Raw genomic sequence first — 22500 nt, forward strand, 5'->3', positions numbered from 1 at the left:
AAACGGACCGAGTAATTGCCATTCAGTCGTCACTAGCGGACCGATCCAAGTGAAGCGCTTTAGGTATTTTTTGGAACCGTAAATATTGGTTCTTGCTACCCATCGTCCAACAGAGATCGTCGTTAACGCCCACATGTGTCTGTTGATTGTGTGCTTCCTACAACTACTATGTGCCCTATTAAAGTGTAAAACAGTGTAGTTCAGTGTCATTTTGAATAACGTGCCGCCGACACTTAAAATGAAAGACTGTGGCGATAGGAGACAAGCTGTCCACATACCGGACCAACGAGGACACGTGTGGGGGCATTTCTCTCTGAACAATTTCAAACAAAGGATCGAACTCCCGTTTCACTACAGATTTAATAGGCTATCCTTTCGTAGAATACCGTGCGACACACCCGCTCACACACACACGTGTCTGACCACTATCCTCCTGACGTTCGTGTCTGGGCCGCCCGCAGAGGACACGCCAGCATGTAGCGCGCTGCAATCTGCATCAAACGCGCCCTAACGAGGCGCGCTTACACCGCCGCCCTGCTCGCGGCACGAGCCACGGCGGCGCCGACCAATCAGCGAGGCGCCGTCGGAGACCGAGCCCGGCGAGGCAGCGGGCCGCCGGGCCGGGCGCACTGCCGGCGGTGCGCCAGTACAGCGGTGCCGACGGCAGCGGTGAGACGCGCGCCAGAGCGAGCGAGCAGCGACGGACGGCGCATAGTGAGCGGGTCGCGGCGGTGGGCGACGGTGGCGGCCGCGTCGGCGGAGATGTAGGCACATCTGAGCGCGCAGCAGACCGATGGAGCGCGTGCGACTGTTCGCCGCCTGCGCGGGGCTCCTGTTCTCCTGCTGCTACGCCAACTATGGGTCGTGGATGTGAGTACCGCGTGCGGCGACGCCGGGCGCCAGCGGGGCTTCCGCTCATCAAGCGGACAGCTGTGAGCCCGCGAGCTGTGACGGCAAATACGACCCTTAGCTCACCGCGCCGAGAACTGCAACAGGAGGCGGTATAACACAGCGATCCTGCAGGCAGCCCACACCGTCTGACTGACGCCCGCCGCCATCATCCGCTCTTCAAAGCTGCCGCGCGTTCGTGCGTCCGTGCGCAGCCGTCTGGCGCTCTGCACAGCGAGCGTGCCACCACCGTGAGCGCGCCGGCCTCTCGGCCCGCCTCTCAATCAGAAACAGTGACGTGCACGATGAGTTTGGCCCGGAAAAACAGGCTGCCGATGACAATTGACAAATGGCTCGGGTGTCGGGGCTCCTTCGGAGTCCGGCCGCCGCGCGCCGGGCTCCAGAGACCCGGCTGATATGTCACGCGGGATTCGTCCTGCGATGGGTCATTTACAGACGCCTGACAGCGCCGGGCGAGCATACAAATGTATTCAGCGCCCAAGATCGGTTCAGATTACACGGCCGGCTTTGTAACGTTTTGATTGATAATCGGCTTCAATACGATGCCTTGCAAAACGTATGTAAAGCGATGTTCGCATTGCGATGCATTTCTAACAAAGGTCTAACAACGGCTTCTTCGCCAAGTATGCATTATAAATTAGTCTTATCTCATGTGTTCTTGCGAACATCTTAGCAACGGCCATTCGATGACATTCATTGCCAAAATGGTGCCTTATTGCGCCTTGCGGGAAAGAACATCGTAGCAAGCGTGCCAGTAGCAAACAAATGTCACAGGTTGCCCAGCCATGCCTCCTTTCCCTCAGCTGGGACCATGTGCAGGGACAGGGCCTCCGCTCCTACCGCTGCCGCCGGCCGCCACCGTCCCAGCACAGTCACGGCGCCGGCCGCGGCCCGGACCGCCTGCATGCCGGCCGCAGCGCCGCAGCAGCGGTGGGCGCTCCGTTTACTGCCCCGTCCCACGGAAGCGACTGGCCGGCGCGGCCGTAAAGCGGCTGCTCCGGAGGGTGCGCGACAAGTAACGGCTCCGAGTCAGGCCGCGAGCACGGGGCGTCGGGGCGGCGGCCGGCTCATCGCCGCGGGCGACGGCGCAGGTCACGGCCGGCCACTGCTCGACAGTGGAACCTGGCGAGGCACGCAGCTGTTGAAGCTGCGTGTGGCGTCGCCCGCCTCTCACCCTGGCAGGAAGGGTAGACACCACCGGTAATCCAACCCCGTACCTCTGGTTTCCTAGACGTGCAGCTTAGCCGATATACCACCAGTGCCCCGAGGGCCCGTGGGGCTGGCTGGCCTGCTCTGCCCGTCCCTGACGTGACCCAGCGTGGCTACGAAATGCAACACGTCGCCGCATTTCGGTGTCGAGCCGATGCACCACCGATGCACCACCGATGCACCACCGATGCATATGTTGGTGGTGATCTGGTTGTACCCCGCTGGTGCTATAGATATGAGCGCAAGGTTGTCATCGTCGCCTGCAGCCACTATCAGTTTTCTTCATCATTGTTGCATCACACTTACTGGGTATCCGTGCGATGCTTATCCCTCAGCCATCATTTTGTGCCGTCAGTCCGCGCTTTTAGCAGCCAAATGTGACACCGCTGTCACGAGTCATGACGTGGAATCTGATCGGATGCAGTTTGGAGCGCGTTTTGCATCATAAGATGCATACCACAGCTAAGTCGAATTCAAGATGTCCCGAATATACTCAAGACGTACACGGGGCATGCATTTCTCATGGACACGTCATTTTAAAATGATCTATTGACAGCAGAACTATGTTCTCTTACTTCGATTGCAGCATACCATCAGCATGTTTGAAATACGTTCCCTATGAAAACCCTACAGTGTCACTCAATTGATAATAATAATAGTAATAACAATAACAGATCGGGTCTTCTTTCGCTTGCGTGGTAGCCAAGTGAGGCAATCATTTGTCTCTTCGTTTGGCACACGGATTGCGTGCGTTTTGTGCCATGCCTCAAATCACTCACGCTTTCAATACAAGAAGGTTATTTTCACCCCCCAGCCCTGTTGTCAATATCTTTCAGAGTCGAACCATATCCGGACATTGCCAGCCACTTTGGCATTCTCAGCAGCGGACTACCGTGCTATGCATGCTGTCATGCTCTTCATAGCCGCCATTGAAACGAACGGTTGGCACGTAGCGGACTGACAGTGATTCATTAACGACATTGACAACAAACGACACCGCCAGAGGCAGCGCGTTCGTGATGGCATTGTTTCGGATGGTTCATGGGTGGAAACCGATAAGCCATCTCCGTACCCACCACCCTAGCTGTTTATTGGTGCACAGTGAATGCAAATGTTGGCTTTCTTAACTTCCGTGTCTTGTTCAAAAACATTTTTACTTTTTTGCTTTCCTTCGTACATTTATCCCAGCGTGCCCTCTCGCCTCCTCTCGGCGACCGCATCAGATCGCCGTGTACGTGCAGGCCGATCCTGTGGTCGCAGTAGTGCCGAGGTGCCTCACGCCCCGCGCTATACTGTCCATGTGGCCGCCGCGCACGTCTGGAAGACGGCGGTGTGGGCGATCGGCAGAACAGTTACACCGTGCTTCTCTGCACGTGCGACGTGCAGGTATTGTTGTCAGCGCTGCGATCGCCTGTGAGGCTGTTGTCACGCTCAGTTTTCAGTCGGCGTGGTCTCAACGCCCCGTCGTATCACGCGTTGCGGCGAGAAACGAATGCCGTCTTAAATCCAGCGCATTGCGTCGACGAACGTTAGCGACCGCCGTCTGATCGGTAAAGATGCAGCCCGGAGGGAAACAGGGGCGGTTTCAGCTCGATAACATCTTGTTCGTGTTTTATCGGGGCATAAAAAGGTGTTCTCATTAACTTCAGATAACGATAATTAATGTCATTATTCAGGTGCGGACCTGAGTTAAAGAGCTGCATCGCGTGACAAGGCTTCGGTCGGAGCCGGCGGCGGGCGGCCGGCGGCCCGCCGCGTCAGCCGCCCGGTCGAGCGCTCCAGCGAGATGACACGCCGCCCCGCGCCTGAATGACGCTGCAAAGGCACGGCCCTACACCAGGATACGACACAATGCAGTCGCTTTTAACCAGGGCGGCGGCAGCCCGAAGCGACCGACCCGCTAGCTGCCGCTGGGCGGTTTAATTACTTCATGCAAGGTCTGATTTTCGCGGCACGTGCAATCGCACCAAGCTGTACCGCGTTAACGGCTCGTTTAGTTTCTGAAGATGACATTTTGAGCTGTCAGGTTCAATTTATCGACATCCTGGTGAGTTGCAGCGCATTACGTCTAGTACAATACCGCAACATAAGTGCTATACAGCTTTCTCCCATCGACTGTGCAGACCGTAAGTCTGTAGTGGTGCGTTTCTCAGAGGAACTCGCACGCCGCGCAGTACCATTGATATACATTAATCCCGCTCCTGATACTCATGTAATCTGACCTAATATCGTAACGTGACACACACATTGCTGGTTGCGGGGGCGGCTTTTGTAACAAAAGCCAGAAAGTTTGTTATCAGCGCAACGGGCGTCTGGATTGCTTAATGCACTACGCTGACAGAGCAGCTATTTATAGGATTACGCGACATTATCGTGACGGCCGAGCTGTCCAGAAAACTGCAACGTCTAGACAAACTTCGCCGCCTGGCTGCGCACCGTCAATGCACTCAGGCCCAGGTTCTTTAATGCCTCCCGCCGCTACGATACATGCGTTACCTGCGGTCAGAAACGTAATTGCCGCCACAGCGATAAATGCCATTCTGAAATGCGACTTTGTTTATTAAATGGGCAAGGAATGCAGCTCAATCTCAGCTCATGCTGACCGCCAGCATGCAAATCCAATCACCGCTGGCCGCGCGGGCACTTTCTAATCCAATACTCGCAGTCGTGCTAAGAGGGATGGCTCGGCTCATGCCGGACCTTGACTGCGGCTAGAGGCCTGACCTTTGTCCCGCTCTGATAAAAGACACGCCAGACACTTCACCTCCGCTGCTCACAGACATGCCCATCAGGCGGCGGCGTCGGCCGGCGCTGTGCCGCCGGTGGGCGAGGCCGCGCCGGGAATGTGAGGCAGGCGGCCGCTTTAGTCAGGCGAGCCGCTCTGGAACGGGCTCCAGCGGGAGATCCGATCCAGTCCCCGAGGGGATTCGGCTGAGTGGCGGCGGGGCGCGGTGGGCGCGCTCTACCAGTCAGATTCGTGGTCGCTGCCCCTGACCCGCCCGCCCTGAGAACAACTCCTGCCGCCTCGTCTCTACACGGCAGCACCGAACTCGGCCGTCGCTATGGCAACGGCCTAGTTTTGCATATCTCACGGCCACATCACGAGACCTCTTCTTGTGGGTTTTCTCGGACCTTGAGATGGAATACTGCCAATGGTGGTCATGCAAGCGCCGGAGATACTGGCCGCCGGTCTGCGTGGCAGCACCGGCGGCGAGACTCTCACGGAGCGCCGCGGCGTTGCGCGCTAACACCAGCCCCGCTAGCGCCCGCGATCGACGCCTGGTGGCTCTGCGACGCCGGCACAGCAACTTCAGCAGTCGGGAATAGCCCACCCGCGGGTAAAGCCACCAGAGCTGATGCACTGGGCGATGGGGCGTACGATGTCACCTGTCAAGAGCGGGACAACGTGGCTGCAGGGCCCGCTGAAACAATCTTGCCACAGTGTGCTTCTTTAGTTACGCGTTGAAGGTCACGATAAAGGTTTTTTGTCTTGAACATGAGACACCATTAGCTCACTGTTAGTGACGTCATTGGATAAAAGACGCGTTGTCGACAGTGACTGCAAAAGCAAAGCGAGTTTGAAGTTATCCGATGAAGATGCATACCATTCATAGGCACTGGATTTTGAGAAGGCGTGCTGTGGGAAAAACGAACTGACACGAGGAACACCTTCGGTGCATGTGATGGCTATTTGTCATTGACTTAAACGGACAGCTTGCTTTTGTCGGTGGGAAGTGTTGGCTTCACCAACTTAGAACTTTTGAACCTTCGACCCTTCGAGTTGTATGTTTCGTCGTAGAAGGCTAAGTGCGACAATGCCATTGAGTTAAATGGAAGAAGAGGAGACTGCGAAGGATGCTAATGCTGATGGATGAGCTAGCTGTAGATGCAGCTAATTGCTACCTGTTCTGGTTTGATGCATGACACCCAAATCAAACCTGGCGGTGAACAGATGCCTGAAATTGGCCATGCCTCGCAGCTTATGCATGATCAGTCGTGGCAAAGCACGCAATACAGTGGAAACACAGAAACGCATTTAGCAAAATGCGCCCGTCTCGCATTGGCCCACCCAGCACCTCCACCGGGTGAAAGTCCACCACGGCACCGAGACGACTCGCCAGCGGAGCCTGCGCGGCGGCCGGTCCCGCTCCTGCGGCCCAATTACTGAGCGGACAGCCGACGGCGCGCCGCCGCCGGGCCGCGCCGTAAACAGTCATTGTGCGCGGACCCGGCCAGGAAGTCTGCCCTGCCGTCGCCGCCATTATCCGCGACGCGGCGCGGCTCGCGACCGATTGAAATCGCGGCCCAATTAATGTCGCCGGTCACTGGTCAGGAAATGACCAGCGCAGGTGGCCGCACCGCTCAGTATTGTTCGTGTTGACGGGCTCAGCCGCCGGCGGCGCTGCGGCGCGGAGACGTGCCGGCTGATCTGGGAGGGCGCACTCTGGGAGAGCTGGGAGCGTGTGGGAGGGCTAGCGTAGGTCTGGGAGAGCTGGGAGCGTGTGGGAGGGCTGGCGTAGGTCTGGGAGGGGCGCACTCTGGCAGAGCTGGGGGCGTGTGTGGGGGGCTGAACCAGGTCTGGGAGAGCAGGAGGCGTCTTTGAGAGCTGGCGCAGGGTCTGAGAGAGCTGGGGACGTATGGGAGGGCTGGCGCAGATCTGGGAGGGCTGGTGGAGTTGGGAAGGCCTCGCCCAGGTCTGGCAGAGCAGGAGGCGTCTTTGAGAGCTGGCGCAGGTCTGAGAAGAATGGTGGAGATCTGGGACGGCTGTCGAGGTTCACGCTGGTTCCGCATCTGAACCCGTTTCACTCGGCTTCACTAAGGAGGAAGGGGTCTGCCAGGCGAAAAGCGAGGCACAAATGGCGACTGCAGAACGGCAGAAATCACTCCTTTTTACATATACATGCAACAACATTTTTACATATACATATACATGCAACAAACAGCTTCGCTTCGTGGACCGAATGCGCAGCCAAACGTCGCCCACAACTCATCTCGGAAACTTAATTGCGCATATTAGTGTGACTGAGCCCAGTCTAACATATGACGTTAGTGTATCTTCATGTCCGTTTGCATAACCATGAGGCCGATGACCGGTTTGGGCGATAAGGGTGACACTTGGTGGCACCGGTGATGTGTTCATCGTTCGGGTTTATAATGGCATACGTGCTCGTGAAAGAACGGTAGCTGTCATGTTGGATAAGACTGATGAGGCAAACCGGTTTAAAGTGATATTAAATAGTTGGTCCTAAAATACAAAATGATGTTTCAGCAACACAAATTCAGGTGCGCTGAAAGGACGCACACTGGTGAGCAGAGCAAAACGTATACCATGCGTCATAGTTCTTGTCGGTTTTGAGCCCATCGTTTTCAGCGATGTCCACAAACGTAGCTTCATGACACCAGCTGTTTTTCACACCAGAGCGGGTGGTGATTCTCATCCGCCCTGCAGCAGCCTTGGCACATCTGTCTCTTATCCACGTCATCTCCGCCTGAGCCCTCGGACGAAGCGCAGGAGCCTGAGAGCCTCTGAACCACTGGGCCGCAGTCTGCAGCGCGCACACGTGGGCGAAATCACCCGAGTGACCCCTCCCACTCCCTCCGAAGCCGTCAAAACACCTCACAGCCGCAATCAATTTCGAATTAATGAAGGTGCGCTGCCCTGGGTCGGCAGGCCGGCTGGGCATGTCAGGTGGCCCTCGGAGGTGGGCGCGGGTCACAGAGGAGCGAGGTTTCGCGCGCAGCACGCGGGTAATGATGTGACGGCCGGTGGGGCACGGCGATTGGAGATTAGTGACGCTCCGGACTGACTCACTTTGATTATGGCTGCGTCAGCTGGTCGTGATTGATCGGCTGTGACCTTGCCGGGTCAAGCTGGGTGGTCAGGAAGTCATGACGCAGATTACAGGCCTGACGAAGAAAGTGAGGTGGTATGTCCGGATAGACACCGCTCGCCCCGTTGCACGTGGTGTTTTGGCCCCAGTTAGACATCAGGCACGTGGTTTGATGGCTCCATTTGGATCCATTCAAACGCCGGTACTTTACTCAAATCTCCTAACGGGTCTCAATACTCGGAATAGTACAGCAGAGTATTTAATACTTCCACCGTATTTTTCTCGTATGGTTGTGAGGCCCATGGCTTGACGCACTGGTCGCAGTATTTCTAACTGGGGATATCTTCCCCGAATCGTGCATAATGGGCGCCTGGCGGTCTCGATAGGCCTTCAATCAGCACGGCCGCAGATGCAATCTCAGCTTCAGTTCTCGTAAAGTACGGTGTTGCGGTTGCATATTGGTCAGCTGCGACGCAAAACCCTTGTGCCTGTACTAAGAAATGTTCCGTATCGAGAAATCCCGCCTGACCAGGTTTTGTAGTCAATTCTGTTTTTAGCAGTCACGTTTCTCGAAACGCTGCCAATTATACTCTTCCGACTGTCATGGCTAGATATCTGCGCACATGTTGGCCTTCCTACATCTCCAAGCACACCTGCTTTCTGCACTTGCTCATGCTCGCTTCTAGCCCTGAATCCAGTTAGTTTTACAAGAGTGCACGCACCCCAAGCGTATTTCGTATATATTTTAAACCCTGAACCGAAGGCCTAAAGCCCAAATATAGAATGGATTCGTTGAAATGATAAGCTATTGTTGTATCACGTAGTCGTCAAAGATCCATTCATGTCCACCTTTTACGGAACATCATGTTCGTAATCCCGGACGGAATGTTCCGTCGGTGAGTTATTGTAATGTTATTGACATGCATTTTCCATTGCGCACAATCAATCAGGTGCTTTCATTTCTTACGGATGGTAGCATTGTCCAGGAGCGTAGGAGCATTGCGGAAGGGGGGGGGGGGCTTATCGTATTTGGAGGTTTATTCTTTCCATACATTGCCCAGGGTTGATTAGCTTTTACAAATAGAGGAGAGTGATAGTGCCCCTATCGCCATTTCAGCAAGGCATGTTGCATTTTTGAAAGTCTTACACACCTTGTTAGTTACGGAACATTTCCAAGCGCAGAATGGCAAAAGCTCAAAAGCCACCTCAAAAGCCAAGTCATCCTCAAAGTGTGCTTCTCAGTGCAAATGAAAAGTGCAAATGACCCCCAAAAGGAGCACCTGTACACTTTAAAAGCTGCATGATCATCAGAACGAAGGGCAGTTAAGTCGAAGTCGAGGGGCATCGAATGTCTACGAAGATCTCGTTCTCGTTTGAACGCTTCTAAACCTTCTCGGCATGCCACGCAACGGCCAGAAAATATCGCCTTCGTACACTTGCCCGTCAACAGTGCATGTGCTGCCCTTTGCCGCTTTCTAGATAAGCCAGGCGCATCTAGCTGTCAATTTGCTGCAGCAGGAATGTGGCCAGTAAGTTCCTCCTCGTCCGGCGGAGCGGCGGCATTAACCACCTGTCCCCGAGCGGCGGCCTTAACCAGCGACGTGGGCTGGTAAAACTGCTGGGCCCTGCCTTCGGTCTATCTAGGCTTTTTTGCGCCCAATTGCTCCGCCTGCCTTAGATTTGAGTAAATTCAGTTTGCGATTTAGAGTTGGTTGAAGCATGGCTTTAACACTTGTTTGTTGTCACATGCACTGCTTCATTTTCTCGGCCGTTTTATGTTGGGTTCAGATCGCTCCGTGTCGGACGGGAAAAATGAGCTACAAGTTGGGAGAAGGCGCCCTGAGCCCCTGTGCTGAATTCTGAGCCACACCCCAGTTTGAACTAGCCAACATGAATGAGTACTTAAAAATAAGTCTATCATTCATACGACTCGTTTAGGGATAATCCAACTTGGTGGTTGCACGTGTATTTGTCGCAGATCCAAATCTAAAGCGTTGGACTCAGCATTAAGCTGATGATGTTTGTGATACTTGCCCCAAAAGCTTCATCGCATTATTTTTCCCTGAGCGGACTGCAGTCTGTTATCTTGAAACGATCATTGACGTTGCAGACGCCGTACATGCCAGTTCTCCCTCATCTAAGCTTCGGCAGGTCAACGTCAAGCAATTTTTTCCTGACTTCTGTCTCTTTTTCATCGGTGCTCTCCACGGGGGTGTTCTGCTCACCACCCTCTTAACTGTCCTCCGGTATGCGCTCTCCACACCACACTCACACGACACCACGCCACCGCGCACCTCCCACCTGAGGTGCTCTGCTCTTCTTCTGGCCCTGGCGCCAACGAGCAGGTCCGTACGTCAGCCCTGGTTCGGCGGAGCACGTCTGGGCTCCGGTATGGCGTGGGGAGGGGTGAGGGCTGCGTCCGACTGACGACTCCGGCGGACAGGGTGCGGGGCTGGTCCCGCCGATGGTATCTCGGCGCGGCACGGGCGTCTCCCAGGCGGCCGCTCCGGCCGCGGCGCCCTCGGCCGGGTCTCAGACGGGCGAGGGCGGGGCTGACCTGACCGGGCGACACGGGTCGGCGGACCGAACATCAGGGAGAGGTGCCGAGGGACGGACAGGGGCGGGGCTGACCTGACCGCGTGACGCGGGTCGGCGGACTTAACATCAGGGAGAGGTACCGAGGGACGGACAGGGCGGGGCTGACCTGACCGGGTGACACGGGTCGGCGGACCGAACATCAGGCAGAGGTGCCGAGGGACGGACAAGGTCGGACTGACCAGACCGGGTGACACGGGTCGGCGGACCGAACATCAGGGAGAGGTGGCGAGGGACGGACGGAACGCCTGTACCAGGTGAACCAAACTTTGGTAACGACTGGGTCCGCGACATGGAAAAACTGAGTGCTATTGCTGCCGAGTGGTAAGTTAAAAAAGAAAACTTGGAAAAAACGAAACACGTGGATGCAAAGTGAACCAAGATACATCAAGCTTATCATGTATATATATATATATATATATATATATATATATATATATATATATATATATATATGCATATATTTGCACGGGGTGTGAATGAAAGCTGTCGTGCTAAAATGAACAACTTTGACTCATAATCCACCAATCAGTGGGAATTAATAAATTTTAAAATAGCATGGCAAGGCTTATTTCAGAATTTCAGGCAAGATGCAGCCTAAATCGATACGGAGGAAATTGCCAAACTGCCGTCGACGCTCTGGCTTTCATTTCACACAACCAACCGGATTCACTAGCAGCATCTGACAGCCAGTAGCCTCGGTTCGGCCTTGCCTGGGTGGGAATGGTCACATCGCTCATTTTTGACGCTGTCTAAACAGCCGGACCAAATGACTTTAGATGTGTGATCAATTCACGATGTGAAGCCCGGTAGCTTTATAAGAAACCCGGTACAGCAGGCTGGTGAAGAGCTTTGTCACGATTGCCCTTGCACCTTAATAGCACGTACGCTGAGCTTTTATTGGTCAGTAACGGCTATCGTCTTATGGTTTATAGCTGATATTCTTCTCCAACGATTATTAAACGGATGCACGGAAATATTATGGTATCTAAAACACACGATGTCGAAGCATTATGCACACGCAAGCTTAATCATGCTCGGTTCACCGGAGATATATGTGTAAGCGTTTCTGCGGCTTTGGATGAGCAATCTGTAGAATGGTGCTCTCTAGAACGCTTATCTAAGCTTACCACCTGTTCATCCTTTAAGGCGCATCAACACCCACCCTTTGGCGTATAACTTGTTTTGACTCATACCAAATGACGCCTAGGTGCTGATGGCTTTCCCTGTCACAGTGCCGTTGACACACACGCTGTGGATCTCGTCTAGTGGGGAGGGGGCCTACAACGTGGCAACGGCTGTAATCGGTCATGCATCGACATCAAACGCCTCGGGACGCTCAGGCATTAATGAGAGCCATTATCCCTCCCAATGCATATAACCACATTCGTTACGAGAACGATTGGCAATCTCCGGAAGCAAAGCGGCCACCCGAGCAGAATAGCAGAAGCAGAGCAGGCCAGCGGTTTTCGCGTTGGATCCATCTAATCATCACGAGAGTTGTTGCAGGGCTTTGGCACCGGCAGGCCGCACTGTGACTCGCTGCTGAGCAGGCGTGTACAGCGTAAGCCATGCAGACCAGGCACGACGCTGGCGATAATACTCCGGCCGGGAGACGACCGAGAAAAACGAGCTTGATCGAGAGGAACACCCAGACTGTGTCCGCGGGTGGTCAGCACCATGTTTTTGTGTCGCTCCGTTCTAAAGGGAATTAAGCTCATAATTTCCGTCGTCAGGCTCGGCAACGCGGAAGGAGGAGATAATATGGGAAGGAAGGCAACAGCCCGCGGCGCGACCCGTTCAAGGCATAAGAACTGGGTACGGTCGAAAATCCCCACCGCACCATGTGCTCGCAATGATTTATTAGTTGAAATGAGCGGCTCAAAAGCTGCTCTGCGTGACAAAGGGCCCGCTTCGCTAATCAGCCATCACTCACACGTAACCGAGGCGGACGTGGTGTGCACACACGCCCGTCGGCCGGCGGCGGCGTCATAAATCCTCCCTTGTCGTCGCAACTGCCGGCTGCCAGTGGCAGCGGCCGCGGCAGCGGCGGCCACCCATCAATTACGGGACAGCCCGGCGCCGGGGGCGCCGTGGCCGCCGGCGTTCGGCGTTGGCGACTGCTCGGGCCGCCGGTGACCCAGCCCACGTGACGCCGCCCGCCCTGCCAGTCGGTGCCGCCGGGCGTCGGCAGTACCGTTTGAGTTCGCCGGCTCACTTATTAATGGGCGATTGTCGTGGTCCCAGTCACGCCCACCCATTTAGAGTGGGCTCTCTTCGTCAAGTTCATGTTTAAACAAATGAAATCGTGGTGATCTGGGCGTTATGGATCCCGGGCGGTCGGCGCCGTCGCGGTTTCCCCGCGGGATATGCGGGCTTTCGCCCGACTCGGCCGGCGTTGCGAATTAATTAATACGATTACCCAGAAGTGACGGAACGCCTGCGGAATGGCTCATATCTCAGTCTCGTCGTCACAGCTCGCCGTACGGGTTACGAAGCGGAACCAGATCCCGCCTTTACCGTCCCGTGGCCGAGTGCTCTTGATGGCAGCCAACCGGTTGAGCGATCCGCGAACGGGGCAGAGACTGCACAAGCTCGCACAGAAGAGTTTCGGAAGGCGCATGTGACTGTGGCTGCTTCTCGAGCGCATGCATTCAGACGACCTGTGGGATTGTCTTCGAGACCCTTCCATCAAGTGCATTCGGCGAAATGTCCGCCCGAGCCGGTGCGCGGTGGAGCATTTACATGTATTATTCGCTGTCGTGCATTTCAGGAACCTGGGCATGCAGGGCCTGGACGTGTGGAGGAACCCGCAGATCTACGTGGTCGGCACGTCACCGTTGTGCGGCAGAATATCGGGTCTCAGCCCTGGACAGAGAAAGCTCTGTCAGTTGCGACAGGTCAGTCATGCCGAGCCTCTGCAGTGCAGGCAGGTCGTCCAGAATGACCTACCCCTTCACTGCAAGCGGGCTAGTCAGAGCAATCCACTGCGGTGCGGATCGGTCAGTCAGACCGACCTGCGGTGCAGACAGGTCAGTCAGACCGACCTGCGGTGCAGACAGGTCAGTCAGACCGACCCCCCCTGCAGTGCGGACAGGTCAGTCATACCGACCCTCCTGCGGTGCGGACAGGTCAGTCATACCGACCTGCCTGCGGTGGCGGACGTGTCAGTCAGACCGACCCTCCTGCGGTGCGGATTGTCAGTCAGACCGACCCCTGCGGTGCGGACAGGCCAGTCAGACCGACCCCCCTGCAGTGCGGACAGGTCAGTCAGACCGACCTCCTTGCGATGCAGAGAGGTCAGTCACACCGACCTCCCTGCGATGCGGAGAGGTCAGTCAGACCGACCTGCCTGCGCTGCTGACAGGTCAGTCATACCGACCCCCCTGCGGTGCGGACAGGTCAGTCAGACCGACCCCCCTGCAGTGCGGACAGGTCTTAGCCGGAGCCAGAACTATCTGTGTTGGTGTGAATAAGTAAATCAGGTCAGACTCCCTGAAGAGATAATGATGACGAGGGCGCTAATTGAGACTCCCTAGTCGAAAAGCTATCGCACCTCAGTCGCTAACATTCCATGAAGCTATTTGTACTATATATCACTCGCAGCGAGACATTTAACGCCTCTCAGCAAAATATGTTTCATTAATATCCCAGACGTCGCTTTCTTTTAGATTTTAAAGCCTCAGCATACAGTTGCAGCTGTGGTGACCCCTGCCTTCCTCTCAGCCATATAGCTCTTCACTCTCACATCCTCTTGCAAGCTTGCCGCCGCAGGCCGGTTGGCCAACACCCTCCCGCCCTCCAACGGCATACTCCGCTCGTCTGCGGCCGTGCCGCCGTGATTGGCTGGCGGCGCATGGCCGTGACCCCGCTGACCTGACGTGACCCCGCAGGACCACATGGGGAGCGTGGGCCGCGGCGCCCGGGCAGGCATCGCCGAGTGCCAGCACCAGTTCCGCAACAGCCGCTGGAACTGCTCCACCGTCGACGACTCGTCCGTGTTCGGACCCGTCCTGCAGATCCGTGAGTGGCAGGCGAGCGCTCAGACGCGATAGCGCAAAGATTCCGTGACGGCGAGGCATGGGATCAGCACGGTAGACTTGCACTTAAGTCACGATTGACTTGGAAGTTGCACGCTGCATTTGGCGTGACTTACCTGACAGACACGATCAAGGTGATATAGCCTGTTGGTGGAGTGCATCTATTTGCATTTATCAAGCAAATCATCATCTTAATAAGCACTGAAGGTGACATGCGTCAGCAATCCGTCGAAAACACACACATACGTTTTTGCAGACAAACCAAAAAAGTTAAAAATCCTGTTTGGAAAAAACTTTGACCTTTATCAAAGCTAGTCCATATTCCTGTACGTCGATAACTATCCCGGGCGAGGGCCACAGGTCAGCCTTCCACCAACTAAGCGTTGTGTTTTTGTGACGTCAGTTTGCCCCGAACTCTGCCAGCTCGGCCCGGGGGCGCCTAGTAGTTTGGCCGCGTCCGGGAAACTGGAAGCACGTGTTTGATTCTCCTGGGCGTCCGCTCTTCCTGCCAGGGTGAGAGGCAGGCGGGGCCATCTGGCCTCAGCAACTGAGTGCGTCATGAAAACAAAAAAGCATGACATGACAAGACAGTTTCGCCGCGGGAGTGTCAGTTTGGTCCGCAGTGCGTCGGCTTGGCTACCGCCGGTTGGCTCGCTCACAGCTGATTGGCTCGTGCTGACCCGTTCTCGGGTCGAGTATTGCCCCTCCCCCCTCCCCCGGCGGCGGAGGTGCCGTGATGTTGTTTTGCAGTCTAGACGCTTCAGTCGGACGAGCCCATCTGCCAACCAGCAGACGCCGAGAGTGCGCCTGCTGCTCTGTGCTGCCGTAGCGGTGTTCGCATGGACTCAGTTTGGCGTGCACTGGCCAGTAGATGCCGCTTTTTTGTTCCGGGTAACAGTAAACATGAATATCAAGGCCAAGTTTCCTCGACACGTCGCGTGCTTAGTGATGCCGTTGCACCTTAGCGAATGAATGGCAATTGCCTCTTTGTTCAGGAAGTGCCGTGTTCCTGACATGCAGGCAGGACATTTAGGCAGGGCTCAGCTTACCCAAGCGACTCCCTGAGAGCCCACAGATCTGGCTGGCACTTGAAGTTTCGTGCGGGTGCTAAACATGAACCATTCCATCCTGTTTGGTGGCCTCTCTAGGTGACGTTTGTTCGACACACAAAGTTTACAATTGGCCCCGTTAATTGGCGTGTATTGCCCCAAACTCGGTCCGTTGTCGGCCCTCGGTTGTTTTCCTCTGAGTTGGTGCTTACTCAGTGATTGCCCTATGTAAACACAATGGCTGTGCCTTACGGTGACCCCTGGCGCGCAAACACGGCGGAACCGCGTGGGAACGCCAAGGAAACAAAACTACTCGGTCATACGGCGAGCCACGAGGTAATCAACTTAAGTGCTGAACCGCCCCCACGTGGCCCGGGGTGACCCGGTGTGAATCACGCCGCAGTCTACGGAACGGGCCTGCTGAGTCACCCGGCAGTGCCTGGCAAGACTCCCCGTTGTCTGGCTGTCTTATGGCCCGCGGCTGGTCCGTGCGACTGGCTGCGATGCCAGGGGCGATACGGATTCCACTGGCGCAGTGACGTGGCTGGGGTTTGGCCCAGCAGAAGGCCAAATGGGGTCAGAGTATTCTGCTCTTTCGGGCAAAGGGGCACTCTTGGTCGACACCCTGTTTTGGTACAAAGGTCGGTTTACGGGAGGTTTGGGAACTTATTTTGATGCATTGGGGCCTGTTTTGTATGTTCCAGAAGCCTGACGAGCGTCTTAGACGGTCAAAAATTGTAAGGCCTTTGATCCCAGTGGGGCCCCGTCTCCCTGGGGAAGGGGCCCAAAAGCTACCCATTTAGCCACGTCAGTCTTGCTCAAGAGTGGAAAAGGTAGAGCGATGACAACTTTAATGCGTAGCTCCAGTGCGAAGGCTAACCGAAGTAAAGATGCAACGAAAGGAATATGAAACAAATGCATCCAAAATATGCCCGTTGGGCAGTTACATCACCTGGCGTGCTCTGAAGACTTCACGTCCGGAAATAGCTGCACCCTGGAGACGTCGCAATATGTCAAAATCCGTCGTCATTGTGGTGACCTGGCCAGTGCTCTGGCAACGTCTCTGGAAGCGGCGTTCACGCACTACATCGCGGCCGCTGATCAGGTGACCTGACCTGGCCTCCGACAAAGTTTTGGAAGGCGGCATTCGCTCACACCATGGTACACCGGTGTGACAACCTGACCTGACCTGACCTGACCAGACCTTACCTGACCTGACCTCTGACAGCGTCCCGGGAGGCGGTGTTCGCGCACTCGATCGCGGCCGCCGGTGTGGTGACCTGACCTAATCTGACCTGATCTCCGGCAGCGTCCCGGGAGGCGGCGTTTGCGCACTCGATCGCGGCCGCCGGTGTGGTGACCTGACCTGACCTGACCTGATCTCCGGCAGCGTCCCGGGAGGCGGCGTTCGCGCACTCGATCGCGGCCGCCGGTGTGGTGATGTCGGTGTCGCGCGCCTGTCGGGATGGTCAGCTGGCCTCCTGCGGCTGTTCCCGGTCAGCACGACCGGCTGACCTCGACCCCGAGTGGACCTGGGGCGGCTGCGGCGACAACATCCAGTACGGCTACAGGTGAGGGGCATGGCGCCCACTGCCGCCAGCGGATCGGTTGCTCGTCTGGGGCGGGGCCTGGACCAGCCGCGCTCGGGTGCGGTGCGGCTGCTGTCGACATGACGACATCGTGGTTAGTGTATTGGACACCTCGCTTTCAGTTGTTGCCCTCGTCTGCTTGTGTTCAGTTTCACAAAAGAACACACAATTCATTCCACGAGTTACATCGTGCTGACTCCACGTGGGATTGCAAAAAGTAAATGGCCAGTGTCTGGTGCGCAATCCTTTTGTGCTGGACTGAATGTCTCAAGTGACTCGAGCACTAGAGCAGACCGGCCATTGCTATTCCCATGCTGGAATGGGACATCGACGCCTCGCCCGGAACACAAAGCAGTCCAATTTCTGGACTTAACGATAAATCATCGCGACCAGAGATACTAAGCCAGCGACAACGCGGGGCGAAGAGTTATGGCGACAAATGCCTATTAAAGTGATGGACGGCCACCAACAGAACAGCCTGGAGCTTAGCAGCAGCCTTGATCGCGGCAGTAAAGCGCTGACGGCGGGGAAAGATTTAGAGTTACCCTCGTTTCCTAGTTCAGCCCGTTCGCTCGCAATTTATTGCTCAGAAATGACGAAAAATGCCTTTGTGTGGACGGTTTTAAAGTGAAGAAACAACTATGAAAGCGACTTGTTTGATGTATGGCAGCTTTATCATTCGAGAATCGGGGATGATAAAGTATACATTATTGCAAAGCAGGCGTAGATATTTCAAATCCAATGAGGCCTCAGCAGAGTCTACGCATTCTTGGTGTAAATTATCCGTTAGTAGTGTTTAAACTACCTTTTCGCTCCGTTTGAAATAGTCACTTTATATGTAAATCGAGCACCTTAACGCTTCTACGATGTCGGGTTGTTCGGGCGGAGGAGGTGTTCGCCGCTACTGTGAGGACTGGTGAGGTGCTTGGAGTGAGGAGTATCTAAAATGTTTTGCAAACAGCTGTCGGGCAACGCGAGCTGCCAAAATATTAAGATAAGACTTCCTGCCAAAATCAACTTCTTCCAGTTGAAGACACATGGATTGCCGAAAAATTACTCAAAAGTTGGTCTATAATTACACATACAACACACATTTTGGGGCTTTTGAAATAACGAGTCATATCACGAACAAAACTGAACCAAAATTCATACCCTTACCGTTGTATTGTTATTTTTCCGACCATTGTTAACCTTATTGTATTGACCTTTTGCACGATAGATAAATGCACTGAAAAGCTTTCTCAATTTAAAAAAAGTTTTTTTATGTTTTATCGAGCTATAGTACATGATAGACTCACTGATAAGGAAAAAGTTGTGTTTATGAAAATTCCTCAGCATGCAATAGGGGAAGCATATGTATCGAACTAAGAACATGTTCTTGATATTTAACGAGATGGTTCAAAGGCATTTCTCAAGCCCATACCTTAAGTTCACCCACAAACTAGGAAAATACTAGGCCCAGGAATCAGCAATATGCATCAGTCGAGGGCGTCGGATGCCGGCTGCCCCATTATTGTTCACATCGTTGCTGCGTGGAGTAAGACGGGTTTTAACACGCGCTCGGGCGGGGGTGAAATTGATCCCCCCGAAGGTTTTCCAGAATGGTTTCCGAACGGCACGGCGTAGCCGCGCCAAATTTTCAGAGCTGTTCACAATTAAATAACGGAGTGTTTAATGCAAGAAATTTAGATGCACCTTTTAAGGTCACTGACCTACGGCAGGTCAAAATCAGGCCATGGTTTCAGCAAAGTCAATTTCTAGGGAATCGTTCAATCTTATGCAACAACAGAGTGTTTGACAAAGCTTTACATCTTTGAGATGCCTTATATGGCAACACAGGCATTGAATGAGTAAGTTAAGTTGACCAAAGGTCACGTATGAAGGTCTGACCAAAGTCAAAACGAACCTGTTTTATTGCTCTAGAGCTAGGGCTTGGTATTTTCCGGTGCTCATTTTGAATATATTGATAGCATGAACCGCATCATACATTTTCATTTGACTTCTTAGAGGTTCTAATAGGTCATTGACCTAAGATGCCCCAGGTCGACATTTTTAAAGAACATACTACCAAGCGCAGTCTTTGTCCCTTATTCAAATGCAAAACTCGGGGCAGTCTTGTGTGATTTTGGTTACCATGATCTTCAAAAGGTCAAACAAGGTCACCGACCTTAGCTGAGCATGTGACCTTTTGCTTAGAAATAGTCTTCTAGGTTCGGGGAGCACTTTGGATACCAACCCGATATTTGGCCTTGTTTGGCCTTCTTTGGCTCCATACCTGTTCATTAAGGTGTGATCTTGCTTATAAATTTCTGTGAAACACGTCTCGCTAAAAATCGCTGATAAATTGGTATGTGGTAAGAAAATAAACACTGAAAAGTTTTAAAAAGGTTCTAAACAGTTTTCCACCGTATTCCGTCGTAAAAACGGCCAGTATAAAATGACATGCCGAAAAATGCAAGTGCTGTAACTAATAAAGTGATTTTCTGTGCTCACACACGAAATGTCTACCTGCTGCCCAAGCAATCCAACGCATGTAATTTTAAATCAAAGTAAACGAAACAATAAGGCCCATGAATTTCGAACTCAATGTTCTAACATTCACCCGCCTGACAACGCTGTTGCAGATTCGCCAAGGCCTTTGTAGACGTCAGGGAGAAAGAGCGAAAACGCAAGAAGGGGTCTGTCAAGCACGGAAGATCCGTGATGAACCTACACAACAACGAGGCTGGACGAAGGGTGAGAATGTCGGCGTGCCTACGAGGCGGAACATCGTGTCCGACGTAACTAAACCAAACCTGCGCCTCGGAGCAATGTCCCTTCAACACACCACCAGCATGGCATCACGCGAGCACGTTACAGGCTGGGGCTTCACTGCGATGCATATGCCTGAAGTTTGAGATGAAATATCCTTATTACAAAGAGGATGTTAAGAGCTCAGAATTGGTTGGTGGAAACCAATGTTGACATCTGGTAAACCATGCTTTTTCACTGTCCTTTGTGATAGAAGATCAAAAGTATACTTCACAATATCTTGCTGAAGTGCAAATAATTTGCTGTGTTGCCTTGAAACCGCGCATGACAAAGCAAACTGACCCGAAAACCTGTTGAAGCAGGCTTCTCCGGTCCGTCGTGGGCTGAAAGGCGTGCCAGATGGCTGCGCCTTCCGCGAAGTCCCTTTTGCTAAAAAAGTATCGAGTTCTCACGGCGTTCTCACAGCATTAGCGACGCGTTACACCGTTCTTCCTCCGTCTCACCCAATCTGCATGGCTAATAACTAATTACTCAGCGTTAATTGTATGGCCCCATTTCGGAGCCGGCACCGGGCCTGCTTTCTACTCGGGCCGGCCGGTTGACGATGGCGAGCCCGACCGCTGCCAGCGGCCGGCGCGCTCGGCTGGGCTCGGGCGATGCACGGCCGCCGCCGGCCAGTGTTTTCCCCGCGGACGGCGGGCGCATGCCACACAATTAGCGGTCTGTTAGCGGGTACGGCTCCGCGCGGGCCGGCTCCAATCAGCGCTCGTAAATCGAAGAATTTGTGTCAGGGTGCCGAACGAAACGTGCCGCTAACGGGGCGATTCATGTCCAGGTTATGACCGAGCGGCCATAAATTTATTAGGGTTGGGTTGCGGGTCAGCACGGTCCCGCAACGTGAAGCCATGCCGGTGCAGTGTATCTGATTATTTCCGGTGGGCGTTTATGGGGTATTAATCTGCTGATAACTATCGGTGAGTCGTGCGCTGTATGGTGTCTTACGTGCCTTCGCGGACGTGCAAGCAGGCAGTGGGCTTACTTGAGCTGAGAGATACGCCCCCGTAAGGACGTCTTTATTCGGTTACATGAAGGATTTCACCTGATCTGTAGATTGGATAGTTGCAGATTGTCGTGCGCGCGAGACATAAAGACCAAGAGATGCGATGTTGCGCGGGTCATTTGCTTTGACACGCCACAATCCCCTCGTCTCCAGACCGCTAGCACTGAGCACGTGTTCTGCGGCTGAGTCTGCCGAGGGTGCAGCGCTCACCGCTTGCAGTCTAGCCATCTGATAAGCTCTCAACCTCAAACGCACGGTCGTTCAGATGTCCCCACTCGCTCCATCTCGCTGACCTCCGGCCCTCATTGTCACCTCCGCCCCTCGCCGTCACCCCCGCGCGCGTTCGCCCCGGACAGGACAGGGCGGGCGGACGGGTGTGGGTGCGGGCGCGTCTTCTGGTGCGGCCCGCCGCCGAGCTGCGCTCCGGAGCTGCCGACTCCGCCGCCACCGGCCGCCGGTGTCTGCGCCGGCGGCCGGTGACGTGCCGTTCCGTGCGTCCTGCGGACCGCGGTGCACCGCGTCCGTCTGACAACGGCGACCATGCGGCATACAAGGCGTCGATGCCACAAACTACTGTGAACCTCGATAACCTGACCATGGAAAATGATCCGATATTCGATACTGCCTCTCCAGCTAACGCTTTACATGCCGTGTCCGTTGGACCATAGATACTAGGTTGGTCTGACCTTGGTTGTGGGGCCTATGTGGCCCTGGGTTCCGTTGTCTTCGGATATCTGTAAACTGAGTGCTTCTGGAGATCGTTGGTGCGATTTCTACACTAAGCCCGATACCACGCATGATCGCACGGTTTGATTTGACTCGTCCTTCGGGCACCTCAAATTCCATTTCAGCTGTCAAAACGTCGCATTGGGTTGCACCGTTGTCTACTCATGGCGAGCCGGTGCAGTAGCATGCATGTGCAGCGCCAGGGCAGACACGGCGCCAACACTTCCATGGTTCATGTTTGACCGGTCGGTGTCCGGATCGCAGCATACGACAAGTGCAGCGGACACACAACGTCGAGGCGTATCGTGCACACGCATCTAGTATAGACGCGGCAACACGAGCATGACCCGTCGCTGATTGCTGACGATGGCTGACCCTCCCCAGTCGGTGATCAATCTGACCAAGGTCAACTGCAAGTGTCACGGCGTGTCGGGGTCGTGCTCGACCGTGACCTGCTGGCAGCGACTCCCAGCCTTCAGGGAAGTCGGTGAGTATCTATCTGCCCGCGCCGCCGTGGCGCACACTGAGCGCGTACCGCCCACGGCACGGCCAGACGGACGCCTCAGGTGACCGGCGCGCGGTAGCCCCGCCCCCTTCCCCATTCATCGCCGCTGTCGTCGGGCAATCAGCTGTCTCCGCACCAGTCGGCTGGCCGGCGGCGTTCACGGTGCAGCGCGCCGCTTTGCCCCCCCCCCCCCCCTCTGATAACGCGCCGCTGACCGGCGACGCCCTGGGTCAACG

The 22500-nt window shown here is 54.7% G+C and overlaps 1 protein-coding gene and 1 pseudogene across 1 annotated transcript in view; both read left to right on the forward strand.

Moving 5' to 3' along the window:
* The window catches only part of LOC119111569 (protein Wnt-5a-like), a 20970-nt pseudogene extending 20490 nt beyond the window's left edge, over nt 1-480 (forward strand).
* Nucleotides 481-645: 165 nt separating this feature from the next.
* The window catches only part of LOC119112889 (protein Wnt-5b), a 23721-nt gene continuing 1866 nt past the window's right edge, over nt 646-22500 (forward strand). Inside the window, exons 1-6 of the mRNA XM_037237193.1 lie at nt 646-870; nt 13318-13444; nt 14438-14567; nt 17024-17204; nt 19847-19958; nt 22144-22246. Coding sequence (XP_037093088.1) covers nt 794-870; nt 13318-13444; nt 14438-14567; nt 17024-17204; nt 19847-19958; nt 22144-22246 — 730 coding nt within the window. The 5' untranslated portion in view covers nt 646-793. The remainder of the gene's footprint in view (nt 871-13317; nt 13445-14437; nt 14568-17023; nt 17205-19846; nt 19959-22143; nt 22247-22500) is intronic.

Source organism: Pollicipes pollicipes, unplaced genomic scaffold (assembly GCF_011947565.3).
Source record: "Pollicipes pollicipes isolate AB1234 unplaced genomic scaffold, Ppol_2.1 Scaffold_7261;HRSCAF=8764_pilon_pilon_pilon, whole genome shotgun sequence".
NCBI lineage: Eukaryota > Metazoa > Arthropoda > Thecostraca > Pollicipedomorpha > Pollicipedidae > Pollicipes > Pollicipes pollicipes.